The sequence below is a fragment of the Thamnophis sirtalis genome, unplaced genomic scaffold (genome assembly GCF_051295495.1).
Source record: "Thamnophis sirtalis isolate CommonGarterSnake01/CBP01778 unplaced genomic scaffold, rThaSir2_p1.2 scaffold_1, whole genome shotgun sequence".
Taxonomy (NCBI): Eukaryota; Metazoa; Chordata; class Lepidosauria; order Squamata; family Natricidae; genus Thamnophis; species Thamnophis sirtalis.
In genome coordinates this window covers 152556046-152580493 of record NW_028261381.1, presented here as the reverse complement: position 1 = coordinate 152580493, position 24448 = coordinate 152556046, and the positions used below count along the sequence as shown (strand labels likewise).

The following is a 24448-nucleotide window of genomic DNA, read 5'->3' as shown; positions in this document are numbered from 1 at the left end:
AAATATGGAAATAATCTTATAATCAGATGATACTTTGGGAACTGTAAGAACTTGTAACTTGTTGCCAAGCCTTGTTTCTTGAGTCAATGACTAACTATGGTGTGTGGTTTTTCACTGCAGAACAGCAGATATATTTTTGAACCTGAGGACAAAATTCCATTTGTACAGATTCAGTGTGGTTTATCTTCTGATGTATTTTGCTTTCTTAAATTAGGCAAAGATACTTTGTATATTCACTAGAAACTGCCCTGAATTTCCACAGTTTCTGTAATGTAGAGTTATTATTTAAATACCTTATCATAAATCACAAGAAGTTATATACATTTTGCTTAACAATTGAATTTTAAATGCTGAAAGTCAATATATTTGACTGAACTGAGTAGAAATGTTGCCACATATTTGAGAAAACACAACACTGCTGAACAGTTCAAACTAGTATCTACGAACATGGTTATTCCATATATATAACAATAGCAACTAACTGGGATAGCTGTATATTTCCCAATCTTGCAAGCCATTTAGCTCAAATGCCATTTGTAGAACATGAGTTGGAAAGTGAAGAAAGGTATTTAAGATTCCAGTCCTTCACCAAACCCATTTTTGCTTGCATCAGCAGTTAACCTCTGAATATCAAAGATTTTGTATGTAACTTCATTCTAACGTCACCTGGGTACCTGAGAGACCGCCTCCTGCCGATTACCTCCCATAGACCGATCAGATCTCACAGGTTAGGTCTCCTCCGGATTCCATCCGCCAGCCAATGTCGGCTGGCGACCCCCCGGAGGTGAGCCTTCTCTGTTGCGGCTCCAGCCCTCTGGAATGATCTCCCTGTCGAGATCCGGACCCTTACGACCCTCCCGGCTTTCCGCAAAGCCACCAAGTCCTGGCTGCTCCAGCAGGCCGGGGGGGCCTGTGAAACATCCAGCCCCGCAGAAATTGTGAATGTTGCGGTTTTGTTTTAAAGTGTTGTCTTTGTCTAGTCTTCCCCCTTCCCTTGTCTATTGTGAGCCGCCTGGAGTCCTTCGGGAGTGGGCGGCATACAAGACAAATAAATACAATACAATACAATATCTTCTCCGCTACTTTCATTTTAGCATTTGCACAAGAATTGGGTTTTTTTGGGTGGGAGGGAAGAATGAGGGAACACATAGAAATGTTTATTTCAGGTCATCCAGAAAACTAGCCTTAAACCTATCTTCTGATTGTCTTTTTTTTTAAAAAAAAGCAATGAGTTTATACTGAAAGTCAAAAAATAATATGGTATACAACTTTTCTTAGAGATTTTTCTAGTCTGAAATCTAATTTCCTAATTATTTCATATTCTATTTAATAGGTATTTTAAAGCAGTGAAGGCTTATGAATTAAACAATAAGGATCTTCATTGTTGATTTAAATCTTAGGAAAACCCCTCCTATTATAACACATTCAAGTACCACCAACACATTAATCCAGAACATGGACACTTTGTTAACTAGAGTCAAAGAAGCAGAAAAGGAATGAACACAAGAATTCTCCTGAAAACAATTAATACTTAGGAGCATTCTCTAATTTTTCTGGTTCATTTGCAGGAAACTTATATTTTTTTATATACAAATGTAAGTAATTAAAAACAAAGTTTCCAGTCTGATGTTATCACAGGACTGTGCATCACAATTTAGCATTATTGCCCCATTCTCTAAACATTTCAATGGATTGCAAACTGGGCTTACCTGGTGGTTTAGAAGGACTTTCTGCAGTCTGACACCTTCCAGATGAAGTAAATATAGCCAACCAGGAAGACTACACTAGAGCTAAAAAGGGCATGGTTGAAATATTTGATGGCGCTCAGCATTCAATTATCTGCTGTTCAAGCCTGGTGCTGCAAACAGGGCAGAAAGTTGCTAAGATCTTAAATTCAACCATCAAGTGGATGAAATACACTACACAAAATATATCAGGAGATAAGTGCCAGTTTTAAATTAAAATCCTTTATTTTTTTCCCAAATACAATTCACAACTTATACATAGTGGGGGAGATGCTCAGACTGTGCAAAATAAGGATGGCCTTCCTTTAAATTTGCTAAACTATCCAGAATGGGTATTCTTCTCCAGAGGGGGACTAGAGGTAAAGTCCTCTCAAATTTACAGTAACTTAAACCGTTTTATAAAATGATCGATTGAACTTAACATATTACACAGTAAGGCAAACTTGAATTCTGAAGGGTTTCCTATCAATAGAATTTTTTTCCCATGAGTTACTTGGGATCAATCTTTTGTTTTGCTTTTATATATTATATACTAATGCTGTCATTGCTGAACTGCCAAAAAGAAGTGAGTTGCTTTACATATTGCACTGACAGACAGAAGTACACAGTGTAACTGGTGAAAAAGAATACAAGCTCATGTAGTAGATTTTAAAAAGAGGGAAGAACTCAAAACCAACCTTTGGACACTCCTCTGTCAAATGATTCAGAAAAATAAAATAAAACTGCAAGAGATTTGGCTTTTCTAAAATAAAAAAATAAAGTGAAAGCAGCTAAAGAACAAACATAGTATTGCGGTTTGAAATTCATTTTCAAAACCAAGAACTGAAGACCGAAGCATTTTTATAACATGGAAGATAAGCATGAGTCCAAGCAGAATTTAAATTCATTCAACTGTTTAAAAATAACGGTTCTTTAGCTATTCTAGTGATAATTCTAATTAAATAAAAATTAATCCAGATTACATTAATTTGTTTGCTTTTTAAAAAGATCCCTCTCTCTCTCTTTAAAGGAAAAAGTGCATCAGACTCCCTTTTAGCAGCTACTCAAAATTGTTCTTTTGAAAAATAGCTTAGACTTTTTACTGTAAGACAAGGGCTTCTTAAGCCCTCACATGGGAGTTCTGTCCAAATGATACATTAAATAATTTATTATCAAATCCAGAATTTAAATAAAAGCCATTCTTGCAAAGACAAAAAAAAAATCAAGAAAAGAAAGCATGCACTCAAATTAGCAGTGGAGACAAATATACGTATTTCTACAGGCACTGGCAGACGCAATTTAATTGTTACCGTTACTCGATGTAACACACACCCAACCCTACAATACATTTTTTTCATCCACTAATCACTGAGGTACCAATATTTAAGAATGGAAACTTCAATATTGAAAAATAAAACCTAAAGTTGAAGTAATTTTTATTTTCCCCAGGGAAAAAAAAACTATGGTGAGATTTGTATGAAATGTTAGTATACTTATAGAATTTTACAATTACATTGGCTTTTCTTTCTCTCTTAAACAAAAAAAAAAGGTTTTGTTCTGTATACACAGATTCTTGATAAAATGTTCACCATTTATATAACAGGAGTCAGTAGACTTGCAAATGAAAAGAGGAGCTCTTGGCTACCTATTGGCACATCTTCCTGGTTACCAAGAGGATTTGAAGTCTGAAACAACCTGTTGTAAATTCAGAACAAGATGTGCCATGCCACACAGTGCAACAATTTAGGTGCAATGCTCGATGAGACACTCACAAAGAAGAGCTGTATGGAAGTTATTATGTCCAACTGCAAAGCAATTCCACACAAATTGCATTGAATGCAGAAGATGCTGCTGCCATGTTTGTTGAGAAGAAAAGTCCTCCAATTAACGCAGCCAAAGTTTAAGACGCAATGCATCAACTCCATTTAAATAGTATCTGAACAACCTCTTGTCTCGCACAAAGCCAAGATTTTCATAAAGTTTCAATGCAGACTTGTTCGTGATCTCAGTCTCCAGGACAACCTGAAAAATAAGACATATTTTTCAATGCTTTTAATTTATTTGCAAGACTTACGTATATGGCTGCCTAGGCTCATGTAGATTTTAAGCAGTTCACAACAAACCATAAAAATACAAACAGAAATATGTTTCCCACCCAAGTGCCCAGACCAACCGATCCCCAACTCAATCTTAGTCCAACGCTTGAGTTTCTAGCCCAAGTTGAGTTGCATATTAAAGTGAAAACAAGCTTCTTGACCAAATGTTATAGTACAGCTTGCAATTATTTATACTTACAAGTTCCCTGGCATTAAAAAGACATTCCATAAGGTTCTTGAACTCTCCCTGGATCCAGGATCCCAGAGGTAGCTCTCTGTGTTTTACTATCAATAATCTCAGGAGGATTGCCATATATTTATGTTATTTATTAAGGTATGAACAAATTATGTACTAATGATGCTTACATGCTATTTTGGAAGAATTAGCCTTTTGAAAATTGGAATATAAATAGAAAAAATAAATTAAAAGGATCTAGTTAGCTCACTATACTCTCAGCTTAATTTTTCACAACTATGCTAGTTAATGACTGCAATAAAATTAATAATGTGAGTAATGTCTTTTGAAGATAAAAATGGAGAAAGCAATTTTCATGCTGTCCTGAATTCTTCAGAAGAAAGTTGGGGGTAAAGATAAAATAATTAAAATAATAATTTTAGTGTATACAAACTTGCAGTTAGATTTCTAGAACAAAGAAAGATCCTGCATTCTTAGAACTACGAAATCAGATAATATCCTATGGCAAAGTTAATCCAATTAAAATGATAAATACTTAATATGATTATCTCACCCAACACCATACCCATACCATTCATGTCAGTTAGGAAGATCACTTTGTGTTACCACTGATAATTTTGACTCACAATGCAATGAGGAAAAGTAAGGCAACTATAGTGATGTTGCTCACAAGAAGTGTTTCCCTGCTGTCCATTCCTCTTGCAGAAAATATTGAAGATATGTTTGGTTGGGCAGGCAACTAATCCAGAACCAGGCTCTGTATTTATACCTTTTTTCTGGGTTTGATTTTCTAATTTGAAAATTAGTATTTATTGTTGGTAAGTAGTGTTGGTTTCATTGTAATACTTTATTTAATATTACCTTCTTCTAAAATGCTGACTCCTATTTGCAGGGAGAACTATATAGAAATAAAATATACGGAAAACCCTATACTTAATAGAGCTTATGTTTGAATACTGCTCAGATACTGTATTACTGAGCAATCTAGAAGCACATCATTTACATAATAATGTTAAAAGGAACTGATATTGTGTGGAAGACTAAAAATCAAATATATTTCTGAAATCTATCCACAAAAGAGCAAACTAATAATTGATTTAAGAGAGTGGGGTTTCCAGAATATTTACATCTCGTTGCAACCAAGAAAAAGTGATTAGATAACTGTTAGCAGTCACTGGTTTTCTTCACTGAAGAGTTTTTTACAAGTTTTAATGACATGAACTAATGTTACTGCTTATATTACATTAAGCCATAACAAAGTTTATGATTAGTCTTATTTCAGTTAGTCTTACAATAGTTCATTTCACAATGTTCAAAATTAGTGTAGCCTCAAAAAAGTGACTTATAAACTGACTTTGAAGTTATAACAACACATCCCTATGGTCATTGCAATTTAGGCACTTGGCAATCAGCTTACATTCACAAAGGTTGCAGAATCTTGTCATGGAACTGCAATTTACAACTTTCCCAGCCGGCCTCTGCCAAACAAAGTCAGCTGGGAAAGCCACTTAATGATCATGGATTCACTTAACAACCATAGAAAAGATGGTTGCAAAATCAAATCCAGTCACATGATAATTTGCTTAATGACTGTATCATTTAGCAGCCTAATTTGTGGCCCCAACTGGTCAAAGACTACTTATACACTTTAAATTCTTGAGAGAAAATCAGAAGTAGAAAGCCACTTCCAAAACGTTGCCAAGAAAACTACAAGGACTTATCCAGGTAATTGCTAGGAGTTTATCTGAAGGCAAAAATTGCAAAATCTTCTATTAAATCTACTAGCACAATTATTAATTTTATGTCTAAATAAGTGGTATTATAAGAAAAATACCATGAGCATAAATAAAAGCAGCATCATACATTTCATTTTTTCCCCCTAGTAAAAATAGCCGAGGTGGCGCAGTGGTTAGGGTGCAGTACTGCAGGCCACTTCAGCTGACTGTTATCTGCAGTTCAGCAGTTCTAATCTCACCGGCTCAAGGTTGACTCAGCCTTCCATCCTTCCGAGGTGGGTGAAATGAGGACCCAGACTGTGGGGGCGATATGCTGACTCTGTAAATCACTTAGAGAGGGCTGAAAGCCCTATGAAGCGGCATATAAGTCTAACTGCTATTGCAGTTAGTTAGTTAGGCCTAAGGACCTGAAATGCTGGATGTTGCTACTAGAAAACTCTCTGAACAAGTCCTGCCAAATCACCTTCTCTTTAAAGAACAATGCTGACATTCACGTTTTAATAGTATTCTGAATATTTCTTGCTTTCTAGATACTCAAGGAATGTGAATTTCCAGTAAGGCTTTACAAAAATACGTTGTTATGAAGAATCATTTTATAATAATTTTGGCTAGTTCTATTTTGTTTGTTTTCAATTTTTTTTAAAAAAGATGGAAGACACAAACTACCTTTGACTTGATTTTTAAAAATAAAGAAAATAAAAGTCAAGAAAGTAGAAGTAGCACAATGAGTGGGGGAAATTGGTAATGCAAACATTCTTAATTTTAAGGATGACTAAAGATGAGTTAAACACATTTTTCAATTTTAAGGATTTTAAAGAGCAGCCTTCCAGCTCTTTTTATCCCTTCCTTCCCTCAGTTGCTATTGATCATCAAAGACTAGGATATCCCACTAACATGCCTCTATAGGATCTTTCCTCCCACTGCTCAACTATTACTGCTAACCATGGTTTTTTCCTGCTTCATCCAACCCCACAGCTATTTCTGTGTAGAATCACTGTGTTTTGTCCCATAGCTGCAACTAAATTCCATTTTATGACATATATGAACCAAATCATTTTGAATGTGTTTTGAGTTTGTACTACCTAAAATCAACTCTTTTGGCACACCATTTTTTTCCAATTATGAATGTAATCATTCTTTTTTATGCATTTGTAAGAGTTTGCCTTGAATACTATGTAAAATTCTGGAATCACTCTGTTAAGAATTTAAACAGATCAGAAACAGATTCAAGGAAGATGATCAGAAGATGAGCAAAGTTGATGATCAGACGATTTAGAAAACTAATTCTTATAAGATTAAGAGATGGATTTATTTAAACTTGAGAAGACAGGAGTGAAGGAAATATGATGGCACTCTTTAAATACCGGAAAGGTATATTATTTATGTATTTATTATTTTTAGAAGATTAAATCTGACATCTGGAGTTCAGATGATGAAATAATGAATTCAAGTCACAGAAGAAAGATTCTGATTAAATGTTAGACAAAAAAACCACCAACCACAAGAGCAGTTCAATTCTAGAACTATGTACCTAGAAAAGTGGTGGGCTTTTCTTCTTTAGATACTTTCAAGTGAAAGTTAAATAGCCATCTATGAGGGAATTTGGATTCCTCCAGTGAGTAGGAGATATAACTTTATGACTTAAATGCTCTCTTCTAACACTATAATTCTATGAATGTAGAGTATTTGCTCTGATACCCACCATAAACAATGGTTGATAATGATCTGACACTCATAATTATGGACTTTACAGACAGTATTGAAAAATTATATCTGACGCAGCAATGATAGGATCAGGAATATTTTGATTGAGACAACTACGGCTTTATTGGGGCATATTTGGGTTGCTTTGTGTTTTAGATTCCAATCTATCACTATTGATTAACAACTATGTCTTCCACTTTGCCATCAATCTTTTTATAAAACTTCTGATGTTTCTACTGACTCCTCTTATTTCTTGGCACTTGATTATTCAATCATGTGGTAGGGAATTCAATGACTTATTGTAATCAATCCATGCTACATTCAATTTGGTTTTCTTTCTCTTGCAGTTTTCCAGAGTCATCTTGTCAATTAGGAGTTTATCTTTTGTTCTTCTGCTGTTGGGGTAGTTTCCTTTCTGTTCAGGTGGAGAGAGCTTGTTTTTATCTAGATGCTGTGGGACTGCATCAGCAACACACTAGTTAACAATTTTAAAATTTGCTGTTAAGCAAGTAATTGCGTATAGTTACCTGGTGCTGCCTCTTTTGCTGGAACTTTCAGGTAGGTTATCCAAGATGTTAGTAACTCTTCAATTTCACTTTCTTGCAGTACACTGTTAAACTGCTTGGCAACAAGTGGGTATAAACTAATCAGAAGCTTCAACCAAAATCTATGCAATTCATATTTACCTGGTGCTGAGCATTCTTGACCTTCCTTGCTCTTTTCTCCACCATTTCTGCTGTTATTACAAGTTCTTTCATTTCATCTTTTTTCATTCTTATTCACCTTCTTTAACCAAGCTGTGTTTTTGCTATATTTCTTTGAGTTACTCCATATATTCACCCAAAAACTGCAGTTTCTTCCTTATCAGGTGCTGACTGATTCACTGGTGTATCACCACTAATGGACTGATAGAAACCTTTCTGGTTGGATTAAAATTGGAGATTCTGCCTACAATTTTCAATTCAGGTTTTGTATCTGCTAATTTTCTTGGCTGTTATTTGCTACTTTATTATTTCCAGTGTTCTTTGAACTTTTGTTTCTACATGGTATTTCTTGATTAGGTATTATTTAATGTTCTTCTTGGGGTTTTTTCCCCCCATCTGTTCTAGCTTACTTGCATCTGATCTCAGTTTGCTAATTTATTTTCCAGCCTGATCTTCTATTTTGGTGGTACACTGTGTGGCTTTTTTTCCTTCTTTGTTGATTTTGCATCCTAGATATTCAGTTATAACTGTAGATGTGCTATATATTAGTTGGTTTGTTTCATGCAATGAGCTGGTGCTTATATTTAATATTACAGCATTGGCATCTTTTAATGCTTATGCTAGCTGTTTCTTTGGAACAAGTTTCAATGCAGGCAACCTTATTCTATTGTTTTTGTGCTGTTCTAGATGCTCTTATTCTTTGTTTCAATTCTTCTAGTTCTTTAGTTAGAGGGCTTTGTTCTTTCTGAGGCAGAATAGAGGGTGCCTGGTTTCCAAATGAAAACAATTCTATAGCTGTGCTGGCTTCCTCTAACTGCCAACTCCCCTTAGTCTGCCTTTATAATCTGAATTACTTCTGGCAAGGCTTTGATTTCTTTGTCCTCGGTAGACTTTTGCAATTCTTGCAATTCTGTTTCTGTGAATACTTCATTTCATATTATAAACTGATATTGATCTGCTAGCCTCTGTTCTGTTGTTTCTGTTTCTGGATGTTGTTCTTTCCAGAACTGGTATGCTCATTTCAAAAATTCTCTTGTTGGACTTAAGCTGTAATAACAGATCATTATTTCTTTGTTTTCAATCACTGTATGTTTGTGATGGGAAAACACCTTTCCTTCCAGTAGTTCTGCAGCTGCTAGCCCTGGTTGCTCAGCCAACAATCCTGAGTCCTGTAGCTTACTTTTCACCAGATGTCCAGGAAATCCAACACCTAACATGGTCCTTATTACCCAGGTGACAAGGCAGCCGGAATGGGTTTCTGTAATTTACATGCTACCTCATTTTCATGTACTATATCCCCCAAATATCATAAACGTTTACTATACGATGCAAGCTCAAATCACTACTTCAGGTCATTTATATTATTATCTAGATCTGTTTAGGGTTTTTGCTCATGTAAAGTCAGATTTCATGTATTTTTCTGCACAGTCCAAAGAAGTCAAATGTATTCTTTGGAGTCCTAGAAAACATTCAGTATAATATTCAGTATATTTTACTTAAACCGAAGCCTTGCTTACATAGTAAACTGCATTTGGAAAAACAGCTTCAAATGAAACAAGGGAGAAAAACAAAGTTCCTTCAAAGAAACAAAATAATTACCTCATCACAATCTCCTTCTACCATGGCGTAAATAGCTTTCTTAACCAAGTTTGTACCTGGAATACAAATAAAAAACAAAAAAAATTAAACTTCAAGTACAAATTATTACAGCATGAACTAATCTGTGTCCTATCTTCCAACACATGCATAATTTAAGAAATAACAATTAGTAATATGATAGTCTACACATTTAATAAAAATTGTCTCGTAAGGGAGAGGGAAGGAAATCCAAACACTCACATTTTTCATGTTAAGTATAAATGAGGTATCATGGCACAACATTCAAAGATCTTATTTAGGATTATTCTTTAGCACTGACAAAAATTTGCATAGCAGTTTCCAGAGGCAGTTTCACTTAGCCTGCCACAACATAGTGTACTGTAAAGTAAGGGAACCAATGGGGTATAGAAGTAATGGGGTACAGAATAAGTAATAAAATCATGCATATTCCTTTCCATTAATGGGTTAAATTTCTGTCCCCAGTCTCCTTTTAACCTGTGAATCTCTTATATACAGTGGTGGCTCACAAGAGAAAGCAGCCAACCTAAAGAGAATATATTTCACAAATGCAAGGCATGTTTGTCTTGTCAACATCACTGCAGCAGAACTGTATGATAGGGTCAGTGATGAGTTCAAAGTGGATATCCACAGAATACGGACTCATGAGCTGCAATAGCAGAGTGCTTCATTTGAAAAAAAAATGATTAAATTAATTGCCCCAAAGAAAGGCAATTTTATATAAAAATATTTACCTCAAAGCAATAGCTAACTGAAAGTATATTACTTTCAGAAGGCTTCAAAAAGATGCAACTGCTATTCTTACCTATGCCTTTTCTTCTGTATTTGGAATCCACCGCTAACATGGCTATATAACCTCTACGAAACATCTTTTTGTGCATGTCCAACTTGCAGACGATTGCACCTACGCACTCATCACCTACCATTGCCTTAAAAACAAAACAAAAACCAAACACATCTTGTAGGTTAAGGCTAACACACAGTGCCATAAAATCACAATTTTATAGACACATTTTAAAAAAGATCCCATCTTGGAAATTCCCAAAAACTTTATTAACAGAAGTTTAAATTAGTTTCTTGGAAAAGTAATTATACTCCTTGGCTTAGATGTTAAGTTGTAAGAGCACAAATATCTGCCCAGACACATGCATAGTGTATTAATTTGCTATCACAAAGGGCTAATAGTGAATAAGAAACTGCTCCAGAATGGATAGATGCATCTTTTATGTACTCAGGGTGCCTTTCTTCTCTTTATTGCTTTTTAAAAAAATCTATGCTATTTAAGAAAGCTTCACAAATCTTCTAAAGGGCTTGTGTAAGAGGCATACAAGTTAGGAAGCTGTGCAAACTACCTGTGTTTATAATATTTAGTATTCTAAATGTTATCTTTAGCCTGTTTGGCCTGGACCTTACACAGTATTTTATCCAGTATCTCAGTGTAGTTTGAATTACTCTTCAGTGATTCTTTTCTATTCTTTGAGAATGGATCTTTTACTTTTATGAGGAACAGAATTATTACATTCCAAGGAGAAAGTACATAACTGAAATATTGATCAATCAGCATTTCTAATAAGAGCTATATTAGAGCTGAAATAACTGAAATATAAAAAAAGAAATGGCCTTGTAATTTCAATAGCCAAAGATTACGATATGTAGATAAATTTTAAAATATAATTTTTAGTGAGCACATTTTAAATTTTTAGGCTTCATAAAGTTATTACTGACAAATCCATTGCATGATTCTTTTATACATAGATATTGCGAGATATATGTACTTTTCTATATTTTACAGTTGTCAGTTTCAAAATATGTTTCTCTTGGTAGATCTGACAAAAAGTACTAACATCAATTTTTATCCTCTTATAAAAATACATAACTTAGAATGTTGAGATCGGAAAAAGAACTGAAAAAAGAAAATGTCGTAAATCCTGGCAAAATATATTGACTCTAGTTACCGCTGTAGGTGACATTTTAGCTGAAACTTAACTTTCATTTTTTTCTGATCTACTTTTTGCATTAGATGCATGCAGTAAAATCAAGAAACATATAGATGGTTAACACAGCTGTTCAACCTGCATGATTTTTAATATGATTCAAGTTAAGCATGTATTTATCATGCTTACAGAACCGATTGTTGCTGCAAAGAAGCATCTTGCTCATACCATGAGTCAAGATTATTGACCATGTTTCATGCAAGTCAAGAATAAAAACTTTATTCTGGAATCTCATTTAGAATCTTAAGATTCTGAAACACCCTTATGTGCCAGAATCCATATTTTCGCCTAAAAATGAAGGTAGGTCTAAGTTATGTAGGTAAATTAATTATATATGTCAAAAATTTGATAAATTAAAGAAATGAGCATTAGATTCAGATTAGATCAAACTTAGACTGATCAGGCAATAATTTCTGATAGAAAGGGCAGTGAAGCAGCAATAACTGAAAAGATCAATGCCTGAGTATTCCAAACCAGGGTTAAGATAATCTATTCCTATTGCTATGAGTGATCAGTATGTAATCCTCAGAAATCAAAGGATTTTTTATATCCTTCCGAGAAGACAACTCTAAAAAAAGCATTTTGGAATTGCTTCCTAAATATTTTCTAGACGTTCCAATTTATATACTTCACTACCTAAATCAAATAAAGTCAGATATATGCGACAGACTACCTCCTCTTGGCTTATGTTTGTCAATGCACCATCAAGTCCTCAGCTTTTTTCCCCTTTTTTTGAAGGCACATTAACCATAATTTATTACATTATCCCAGCCATAGAAAAACACAGCAGGAGAGAATCCATGTAAGAGGGGGAAATCACATATGCCATGTGAAAATCAGACTGAATCAATAATACAAACTGAGAACGGACTGATTTCAGTTTTGTCAGATTTGCTTTTGTATACCAACAGATATGCATTTAGAATTAAAGAATTGAGGAACTGTGTTCCAAACAGTTCTAGGGAAGACCCTTTAGGACTTTTACTTCTTCTATTCCAATGAGTACATCTGGGAGAGTAATTTTCCAAGTATTCCAAAAACCTTAAAGGTTGAAATCAAAGCTTGCTATTCAAATATTAAAATACCAGTATTATTACCAATATAATACACATATTGCCAATATCCAGATAATATGTGAATGTTTTTGAGCTTTCCGACTATGTTAAAATCCTTAAAAGTTAAAATCAAAGCTAGCTATCCAAATACTAAAATACTAATATGATCACCAATATATTATTAATCAATATTTGAATAATGTTTAATCCAGATAATATGATGGTGTACCTGAGCAATCAAAAGGTAAATAATTTCTAGATGCCTTGAAAGTAATTTTGGAGGGAAAACTTAATAAGCAAATATTCCCCTAGCTTCTTTCAAGTATGTAAAGATCTTTGGCCTAGTTTGCAGGCAATCTATAAGTTCTCCTCATATCACATAGGGATATTGGTATTTTCACAAAACATGTTCTTCATAATATATGGAAAACAATAATTTTGAGCATCAACACACCATATTCCTTCATATTGCATCCTGGTTTGATGATAGTCCCTACCTAAAGGGAGCCTAGAAGGACAAGTTGCAGTCTTGCTTAACAGAGCATATACAAGTAACCCTTCCGGTTCTTAATTAACTACAATGCTACTACATTAACCTTTAACACCCTGCAATACTAGAATATTCATTAATAATCCAAAACATCAAGAAAACATTGTTGAAGACTTTGAAAGTTACCAAACATCACTATATCCCCTACACTCATATTAAACTAATAAGAATGGGACTGGCATAATGATTCTGAGTTATTTTTTAAGTTTTTGCTAAGTAGACAAACATATATAACCATTTGTAAACTTTTTTGTCATCTCACTTTTTGTTTTTACAAGGTCAGGACTATATTTAAAAATAAAAATAGAGTTTGTTACATTTCCAACTCTTATTTTTGTTCCTAGTTTGCTGTAGAGATGATATGCCAATACTGAAACATTGTACAGCAAAGTTTGGATTTCTGAATTGTTTTTCATGAGACAGCATAGGGGAAAAACTGTAAACTTTTCTTTTAGAGTCTAAGCCAGTCATTGCTAGACTGGTCCATTCATTAAACAAACCAACAGAAATATAGAAATAGACTTTCTTATTCTTATACAATAGTTGCTATCTACTTTCATTTTTTTGCAAAAGGGAAAATAGATTTCAAATGAAAGCTGTAAATCTGGACATAACTCATCCAGCTGGGCAAAAGTTTCCCCAAGGAGATGCCCCTTTACAAACATTTATTTATATTACACTGATGTATTACTATACAAATCTTAATTTTTTCATGGCATTCTATCTAATTCAGGCATGTTTTCGTGTTTATTGTCTCCTTTGCCTTTGCTTCAATACCTCAAATATCCTCAGAATATTTTCTCCCACTGAAAATTTTAAAAATGACCGTATTAAGGGTTTGTAGACATCACAAATAAACATGTCAAACTTGAATTTTTTCTTTCAATTTGTAAAGTATTTTAGAGATATCTTAAGACTTTCAAGTAAACATACTTTTTTCCGTTGCTTGTATGATATACATGCAGTTTTTTAAAAGGAAGGCTTGCTAATCTGATATTTGACTAAGTAGATAGCAGTTTAGTCTGCTAATAATAAGAAACACTAACATAATTATCTTTTTTTTAAAAAAATTGATGTAGTATGGTAGAATCATTTAAGAAATCCTCCCTTTTTTCCTTTCAAACTACCCTCTCCTTACAATTATGGTTCAAGATCTATGCTCACCTTTTTATGGGAGAATGAACTGCTTTCTGTATATAGAATCATGTCTATTTAAGACATACAATTTGGTAAGAAGCATGTTGCACATAACATGTAGGCTTTCATCTCTGAAAATAAGTTGCAATTTCAATTTTATACAAAAACATTAAAATTACATAAATGGTACCAAGTTAAAATTGAATACCATGAAGTTTCAAGGAATATTCATACTGAAAATTCCCAAAATGAGTTTTTCAGAAGCTCTGTAAGATTGTATTTATCCTAATTTACTTGTCAAACATTTGCTCCACAAATAGAAAACTGTACAAATTTCAACTCAAATATTTTCTAAGACATTATTACTTCTGATTTTAACTGGGCAGACATTGATAGAACTCTAAAAACTAATGACAATATAACTCAGTATCCCCAAACCATTTAAAAATAAGCACATGTAATTCCAAATTCACCAAGCACAATTCAATTTCCTTTATCTTGGGAACAAAATTATAGAGAGATTAATCTTCAGTTTACACGGTACACGTGGGGGAAAGTTTATGAATAATTCTGCATAATTCAAACCACACACAACTACCTAGTTTGTGTATGATTTATTTCACAATTTGACTACTGGTGAATGACAGATGTGAGAATTTTGCTTACCCTATTAACTTTCTCCATATCACCCACTGCTGTCCATCCATCTCCAACACTCTTCCTTTTACCCTTCAACCTTGCAACACATTTTTAATCATGTCTGCACCCCCAACTTACCAAAAAGCAAAGCTGAGGCCAGTTGTGGATAAAATACCTATAAGTGTAAATGGAGTAGGGTTCAGACAGATCTTTGGTGATCAGTCTCATGATGTCTGGCATCTGTAGCTCGGACTCGTATCGGACATATCGTATTGTGAGGTCCCCTTTCTCCTCCTTCACCTGCTGGGGGGGCCAGGAAGTGTCTGTATGGGAACCCATGGAACATTTTTGCAAACTGCAGGTAGAGGCCAAGGATCTGGAGAGAAGTAGCAAGGACTCCTCTTCCCTTTCCAACTCCTGGTCCTCCTCGCCTTCCTCCAACTCTCCTCCCCCAACCAGCCCATTCCTGTCCCCAGCAGAGGGAGCAGAAGCATGATGGTGGTGGTGGTGGTGGTGTTGCTGCTGGGACTGTGCAGTCCTTGCCTGGGGGCAAGGGACCTGGTGGTGGTTGCTGAGTGAAGATGGGCTTGTCTCCCGTTCCCCTCCCTGGCAGGGATGCTGGGGCTCCTGCCCATGTCCCATTGTTTTGCCAGGAGCAGTGGCGATGGTGGCCTTGCTGTTTTTCTTGCTATTGGGCGGACACTGGTTCTCGTTGCTGTGGCTTAAAACCTTGTCCTTCAGGGAGCTTCGCAAGTGCCGCAAGTCCGACCCAACGATGAGCCCGTTGAGCTGATGGTAGTGGCGATGGGGCTGGCAAACGCGGCGGCGGGGCAGGCTCCCCTCCCGCATGCCTTCCTCCTCAGCTTCCTCCTCCTCCTCCTCCCTCCTGCAATAACGCCTTCCTCCTTTCTCTTCGTCCTCCTCTTCCTCCTCCTCCTCTTCAGCGGTTCCCGGAAAGGGAGAAAGGAGCGCAGCGGCGGCTCCCGGCGGCGAAGCGAGGAGGCTGCTAGGCCCGGGCGGTACCTCGGCCATGTCCTGAGGAGACCAAAAGGAAGGAGGGAAGCGAAAAGGAAAAAGAATGAAAGTGTCAGAAGAAAAAGGCCCAACTCTTCCCTTTGCCTTTTCCATTCACACAATCCCACCCGCGTGTTCCCTCTTCCTCCTCCACCTCCTCCTCTTCCTCCTCACCCCAAAGTCCCTTCAGCAGCAGCCGCGGCACCTCCCGCTCCCTTTCTCCGCTCCTCCTCATCCAGCGGCCGTAAAGCGCGGCTAGGTTTCCTGTCAGGCCTGGCCGCCGCCGCGGTTCCAGAAGCGGGGAGGAGGCGCGACACTTCGCGCCGTTTTACTTTATGACTGGCCCCGAGGAAGGACTGAGGGAGAGGAAGGAGAAAGGGGTCAGGGGCGTGGCTTCTCGCGAGCTCCTTTCCCTCCGAGGAGGCCGCGCGCGACATCGGATCGCGGCTCGCTTTACGGCTGGCCTTGCCGCTAGGCTTGCTACTGTATTGTCACTGGCTCCATTCCGCTTGCGGTGGTAGTCAAGAGACTCTATGGTCAGAAAAAAAGGGGAGAACGAGACCGTACTTGTGGTTACTTTCCTGTAATGGAAGGCTGGCTCCGGCGACATCGGCGGAGCGGCGCAAGCGCACATCGTTATGAAGCGCGCGACTAGGCGGGAATAAAATTCGAGTGAGGCGAGGGTGGGGGGGGTACGGAGGAGCGAATGCTGAAAGGCATTTTCTACCAGAAAAGGTCTGGACGCAAAGGTCTTCAAACTTGGCAACTTTTAAGACTTGTGGACTTCAACTCCCAGAATTCTGAGAGTTCAAGTCCACAAGTCTTAAAGTTGCCAGGTTTGGGGACCCCTGGGCCAGTGGTGGGTTTCAAATTTTTTAGAACCTCTTCTGTATGTGTGGCCTGCTTTGTGGGAGTGGCTTGCCAGCCATGTGACTGGGTGGGCATGGCCAACTTGTAAAATGTGATGGAACTCACTTAACGCTCTTGCTTAGCAACCAAAATGTTGGCTCAGGGACTCTGGCATTGAAGTGTGCAAGTCTTAAAGCTGTTAAGCTACAACACCCTTGCACCCCTAACCCTTTAGAAAAAAAACCCCAGGAGTGTTCAAACTTGACAGCTTTAAGACTTGTGGACTTCAACTCCCAGAATTCCTCCTCTCGCTCTTCATCTTGATGATGCACAGATGGGCAGGGGGAGGGAGCTGGAACCGTTTCTAAATGGCACTGTAGATTTGTGGAACCTCTTCTATAGAAGAGGGTAGAACTGGCAGGAACCCACCCCTGCCCTGGGCAGAAGTATATCACCAGGGCAGCCTATACAGCAGGGACTTTTTAAGGAGAGAGGATTATGCCTTATCTGTGGAGGAAGGCTACTTCTGCTCCCCGAAATATAGTCAGCATTTTTCAACGTTGGCAACTTTTAAAGATGTGTGGACTACAACTCCCAGAATTCCCCATTCTGGTAATCCTCACATCTCAAAAGTTGCCAACTTTGGGAAGCCCTGCATTTGGAATGATCAGATTCTTTAATATGAATCAGCGGAGACATGCGAGATTATTTCCATATTTTGGGTATGGTCACTCATTCCCACTTCCATCAGAGAAAACTGGAAAGATACCACTCTTTAACAGATTAACAAAGTTGGAAGGGACCTTATAGGTCATCTAGTCCACCCCACCCACCCCCCGCTCAAGCAGGAGACCCTACACCATTTCTGACAAATGGCAGTCCAATCTCTTCTTGAAAGTCTCAAGTGATGAAGCCCACACAACTTCTGTTCCATTGGTTGATTGTTCTCACTGTCAAAAAGTTCCTCCTTGTTTCTAGGTTGAATCTCTCCTTGTTCAGTTTCCATCCATTATTCCTTGTCTGAACTTCAGGTGCTTTTGAAAATAGCTTGACCCCTTCCTCTCTGTGGCAACCCCTCAAGTATTGGAACATTGCTATCATGTCTCCCCTCGTCCTTCTCTTCACTCTGATAAACAGAGAGCTAGTTTGGTGCAACGATGAATGGCACCATGCTAGTGATTTTTAGCTTGGTGCCTGTGGGCCAGTCCCTGTCTTTCAGCCCTCGGAAGAAAGACACAGTGACAAACTACACATGAAAATGTTGCCAAGAAAACTGCAGAGGCTTGTTCCTGTAGTACCCAGGAATTAAGATTGACTGGATGGAATGTAACTGGAAGCAGACAGGAAAAATGGTTGTGGAGGACTGTTCAAATAAAAATATTGTGCTCAAATCTGTCAGCCCAATTTGCAAGTGTATGAACCAGATATTTCACCAAATATCTGAGGTAAATCATTTGGTTTAATTTGCCTATAGAATGCATCTGTAATGACCGATGGTGTTTGCTGAAGTTTTCTACACTCAATGGATTTGGAGAATCTTGAGATGGGGAAATTTGGCCTAGTCAGTAAATTTATTTGCTATTAAGTGCCGGCTTCCTCCATTTGATTCTTATTTCCACTGAAATATCCCAGTCAGGTGACTATCACAAATATGTGGGTCTGGAAACTACCGTTCAACATACCTGGAAGATAGGCGAAAGCTACCTACCTGTTTTTCACTCCTTTTATATAATCCTGAGACTTGCAAAGTGTTTACTGCATTGTTGAGATACTCTGTAATACACAGGGCATTTTGTGTGGGGGGTTTTCCCCTAAGAAAGCCTCATCTGTTCAGCTTGGAATGGCCATGTTCTTTCAGTCTGAAGTCATAAAGGTGGCAGTGATGTCAGAAATGACCTCTTCTTGGGTGAGGTCTGTGATATTGTGCAAAAAGGACTAGAAATACAGAGTTCATCTATAGAATTCACTCCATCAGATGGTGGCAATGACCACTAAATTAAATAAGTTAAAAAAAAGAAACCAGATAGGTTCATGGACTGTGAAATGGATTTATCAATAGCTAATCTTGATGGTGGTTCACTGTCCCCTAAATAATTATTATCATATATTAAATACCAACTGCTGGAGACTGATAGAAGGAAGGCATATTTCAACTAGCTATGTAAGTTGTATGAATGCATCTAATATGCCCCTGTGTGAAACAGAGATGTGTTAAGTAGGCACTTTGAAATAATTCAGCGACACTAATATGCCCCTGTGTGAAACAGAGATGTGTTAAGTAGGCACTTTGAAATAATTCAGCGACACTAAACTTATGCCCAAAGTAATGCAAGTTCACTTGAAACATGTGTATTTCATATGGTGCTTGCTAAGTAGAACTGTTGTCGTCAATATTTAGTTCGGCATTTAAAAGACACTTGTAAGCTTGAACTTTTTATAAATTAATATTTCGATTTTGAAGTTGTCCAACCAAAACAACAATTTAGAAGAATAAGAAAGAAAACAGTAGTAGAAATAATAATATAGTTGACCAGAAGACCAACTTCAAAATGTAAAAAGACCAATATCATCACCATCACCAAAAATCCTAACCCAAGACCTGGGAGTACAGGTAGGTTTTTAACCATTTGTGAAAAATCAGAAGTGGGAGTATCTCTGAATGGATATCATTCCATTCCAGGGTACAAGGACCATCACTGAGAAGGTATGCTTCCTAGGTACTGCAAAATTACATTTCTTAATTACACATTCAAGACTGCCCTCACCTCTAGCTGGCCTTAGTGAATGGTTGGAAACATACAGAAATAGCTCTTCAAGTAGCCTGATGCGATGCGATTTATTTTCTGTTTTTCTGTCTCGGCTATGGCCTCAGTGGTTTAAAAGAATCATTAGCATTCTAAAAAAAATAACCTTTTTCTCATAAGAGCCATTTGTACAGCTGGAGGTTTTAGAGCTAATATGTTTGCTTAATGTTGTGTGCCTCTTCCAATTCCCAGACCACAGAAATGGGATTGGAGTTTTAGAATATGGTGTTTTAACAAATACATTTCGCCAGGGGGCAATGTTGCATAGGATTTTTTGCATCATTTTCATTCGTGGGTCAGAAACATGATTTACCTGTCTGGATTATTTATTTTTAGATCATTTTTGTGTATTTTGTCCATAGATATGGTAAATTGGATTGACTGTTGTTGTAGACAGAGGCAACTGCATTTTGTCTCCTCTGTTCTGGTGGTGGCACTGGGCACTATAATAGTCATTTTACGGTATGCAAGCCACTCATAGTGGCATAATTTTGGAAATTGCTGTAGCATGCATGTTTTCCATTGCCATTTACTGGGTCCCCCCGTCCCCCCCCAGCTGCTGGCAGCCACAAAATTGAGAACTGGACTTCTTATCATACATTGCCAACACTGCTGTTGTAGCACTAGTCAGGGAAAGAGGTTGTGTGATGTTAGTTGTGCTGTTTATACCTAGGCTTAAAGGCCAATCATGTTTCATTTTTCAAAACATGAGCCAGGAGGGAAAACAGCCCACTAAGTGCTATTTGGAAAACATGTGGGAAAGGGCTGAGACAGCTACCAGGTGCAGAAGAAATAGCAATTCAGTAACTGCAATATAGACATTTTCTACAGAATTGCAGAGGAAATACATTGCAAAACTTCACTCTGTTGGCAGGAAAGAATCAGTAGTTTGGCTCAAAAGAACAGCAAAAAAAAACCAACCCCTTCAGGTAAGTAGTGTTTGATGAAGAAAGAAGACATAATCAAGGAATTTCAACAACTGTGATTCAAGAACAAATTTTATGTAGAAATAACGCTCAAACTCTCTTGTGTTTCATTTTTTCCCCTTTATTCCCCCTGTAATAAAGTATTCGACTTTTTCTTTTGAGCTGGCTGACTAGTTTCCATCTGGCCTTTGATTCTGCAACTGTCAGATTAGTGAAAACTAATTCATACATGAGAGCATAGATATCTTTGCACAACAGTGAAATTCTGGACAGAAAACAACAGTACTCAGGAGTACAAGTGTGTCATCGTTCACAATCCAAATCTTGAAATGCTCTGGCAATGTGCTCTCTATGGGTAGTCCTCACTCACAACCACAATTGAGCCCCGAATTTATGTTGCTAAGTGAGAAATTTGTTAAATGAGTTCTTTCCCATTTTACGACTTTTCTTGTTACATTTAAGTGAATCGCTGCAGTTGTTAAATTAGTATCACCGTCGTTCAATGAATTTGGCTTCACCTTTGACTTTGCTTGTCAAAAGTTTGTAAAAGGTGATCACATGACCCCAGGAGATGCTGCAGTTGTCATAAATGTGAGTCAGTTGTCAAGGAGCCAAATGTCAATCATGGGACCACAGGAATGCTGCAATTGTCAGAAGTGAAAAAATGTCGTTATTTTTTTCAGTGCCATTGTAAGTTCGAACAATTGCTAAATGAACTGTTGTAAGTCGAGAACTACCAGTACTACTACAGTTGCATTGTACAGTATTCCCTCTCCCCCCCGCCTATATTTTCTAACATATATAAATATAAAGATGACATCAGCAAGTATTGCTTGCCCAATTGGCAAAAGAAAGCTTAGGACCATATTGATTGGAAATGTTAGGTAAGCTCCCCGTTGAGAGAGCAAGTATGTTCAGCAAAGCGTTGTGAGAGTTGTGTTGAAGAACACACAAACCAGCATACAAAGACACTGCAGTTTAAATAGGCTTTTACTTTCGTGGAAATAGAGGTATCAGAGTCCATCAAACAGTCCAAGTCATACACAGATAAGACAGTCAGTCATCAACGTCTTTCAGCTAAGGGATAATGAAAATAACATAGTCCAGTAACCATACAAACCGTCTGGTACACAAAGTTTGCTAGCAATTGCAAAACTTACAATAGCTCACGGCACTCAGATCAGATCAGACCAGCATCCAACAGAGAGAGCTAACAGTCGTTCTGGCTCCCTCTTATGGCTGATTGGGGAAAACAGCAACAAATCACATTTTACAGTATGCTTTAAAGAAACAGGTACAATATTGTTACATGATTTATATATTGCCAACCCAACCGTTAGAATTGTATTCCTAACAGGAAACATGCGGAAGAGGTCTTCATCCTGCAGTGGATAGACAATGGATAGAATGATGATGACGATGACAATGAGTTATATATTACACACGTTTTAGTATTTTTCTTTATTATTTATTTTTGTAGTCACCCAAAGTTACACTTTTTGAAAGGGGTACGTTATAAATCTAAACAAAGTAAATCACAGTGGATGTTATACTCACCCTAAATTGCTTAAATGGGGCTGTAAAGCTGTATATAAGTCTAAATGCTATTGCTATCTTAGAACAGAATTTCTCAAACTGTGAGGTGTACCTCCCTTGGATCCTCCCTCTGTTACTTTGTTACAATAAATCCACCTTTGCCAAAATTTCACTGTTTTCATTGTTGTTTTGTCTTTCAATTTTCAGTTGGGACTTTTAGGAAATGTATGTAAATTAAATTTACACTAAAAGGAGATGTGATGGCAAGAAGTTTAGGAGTCTCTGATTTTAGTTTAGGAATATCTTGTGCAGTACTTGGGAATCACCGTCCCACCTATTCTCGAGGCAGTGCACATTCTCTTGTTTGGGGACCAGAAATAGGATATAGGTATTTCTCTGCTTATGACCACAATTGAGACTGAAAGTCATACTAGTTGTAAATAAAATTGAACCCAATTTTATGACAATTTTTGCAGTGGTAATTACCATGGTTGTTAATTGAATCACATGGTTATCACGTGAAACACACAGTGGCTAAGCAAATTAGTCACTTTCCTCATTGGCAGGTTTTTTTTTTTAAAAAAAAACTGGAAATTGGCAGAAAATTTGCAAATTGCAATCATGTGACTGCAGAGGTTTAACTAGCTGTAAATATGAGCCAGTTGCCACTTATCCAAATTGCTATCATGTGACCACAGAGGTGGTGTAATGGTCAGAAAAAAGAGCTGAATTATTACATGCTCTCTTCTTTGTGACAGCCTCTCAAATATTGGGAGACTACAATCATGTCAACCCTAGACCTTGTGTTAATTAGACTAAACATTCCCAGCTTCAGCAAGTGTCCATCATATGGTTTACCCTCTATTTCACTAATCCTCTTTGTTGCTCTTTTCTGCATTCTTTCAAGAGTTTCAACATCTTTTTTGCATTGTAGTGACCAAAACTGGATGCAGTATTCCAAATGTGATCTTATCAGCGCAGTATAAAACAGTGCTAACACTTCACGTGATCTTGATATTATCCCTCTGTTGATGCGGCCTAGGACATTGGTGTTTTTGGCAGCTGCAGCAGACTGTTGGCCCATACTTAAGTGATTGTCCACTAGAACTCCTAAATCCCTCTCACAGTTACTGCTGTTGAGCCAGGTATCATATATACATTTGGTTTTTCTTCTCTAAATGTATTTTTTCTCACCACTGAATTGCACTTTGTTGGATAGGACCCAGTGTTCAAGTCTCTCAAGATTTTTCTGGATTTTGAACTTATGTTCTGTAGTGTTGGCTATTTCCCCCATCTTGGTGTTGTCTGCAAATTTGATGAGTTCCCCTGCTACCCCTTCGTCTAAATCATGTGAAGATGTTGAAGAGTCCAGGGCCTAGGACAGAACCTTGTGATACCCCACTGCATGCTTCCCTCCACATCAATGTAGTTCCATTGAGGATTATCCATAAGATATTGGATGCTGTTGGTCAGCCAGTTACAAATCTATCTGATCCACATTTTTGTATGATGCCAAATTCCAGTAGGGCAAGAAATACATCAGAGTTCACTGGTGGTTACTACAAAAAGTCATTTTAAATTTGGCCGGACTTCCCTGTTTTTGTCTGTTGGTTTGAAAACTGACTGGTGGTAAATCTGGATTTGATAACATGATTCTGAGAGCCTAGATCCTTTGGGACCAAGGGAGTTTTAGCTAATGTAAAATGAATGAATGAAACAATAATGCAAACTAAATAATGAATTAACAAATTAATATGTGGAAGAGCATGAAACCAAATATGTGTAAGCCCACAGTGGAGCACTCAAGAATTTCATGTAACTGCAGTTGCCTATTCTTGTAACAACAGACAAATAAACAATAATACTTCTAAAATCTGTATTACCATGCCGGTTTTCTTCCAGCCATTTAAAAACCTGTGGATCTTATATTGCAAAAATGAACTGAGAACAGAAGGGACCTGTTTGGCTTCTGTCTCTGTTGTGTTTCTATGGCAATGCAGAGCCAGGAAACAAGATCTGTTGTTACTTTTTTTCTTTTTTCTTTTTTTGGTAAAAGCTATTTGTTTACTTTTGAATGAGATCCAGACTCACTCCAGCTGTTCATAAGCGATTATGGTTTCTGTGAGGAAGAGAAATCGTTAGCCTATATTCCCATTCTGTGCAGAAA

The 24448-nt window shown here is 37.3% G+C and overlaps 1 protein-coding gene across 1 annotated transcript; it reads right to left on the bottom strand.

The window, feature by feature from the left end:
• Positions 1 to 1948: 1948 nt before the first annotated feature.
• NAA30 (N-alpha-acetyltransferase 30, NatC catalytic subunit) lies at positions 1949 to 16473 on the bottom strand. Its single transcript, XM_014063724.2, has 5 exons — positions 16341 to 16473; positions 15291 to 16187; positions 10583 to 10706; positions 9760 to 9815; positions 1949 to 3746 (listed from the first exon to the last, which is right to left on the bottom strand). Exons 2-5 carry the CDS (start codon positions 16182 to 16184, stop codon positions 3609 to 3611), a joined length of 1212 nt encoding a protein of 403 aa, XP_013919199.2. The 5' UTR covers positions 16185 to 16187; positions 16341 to 16473; the 3' UTR covers positions 1949 to 3608.
• Positions 16474 to 24448: the final 7975 nt, after the last annotated feature.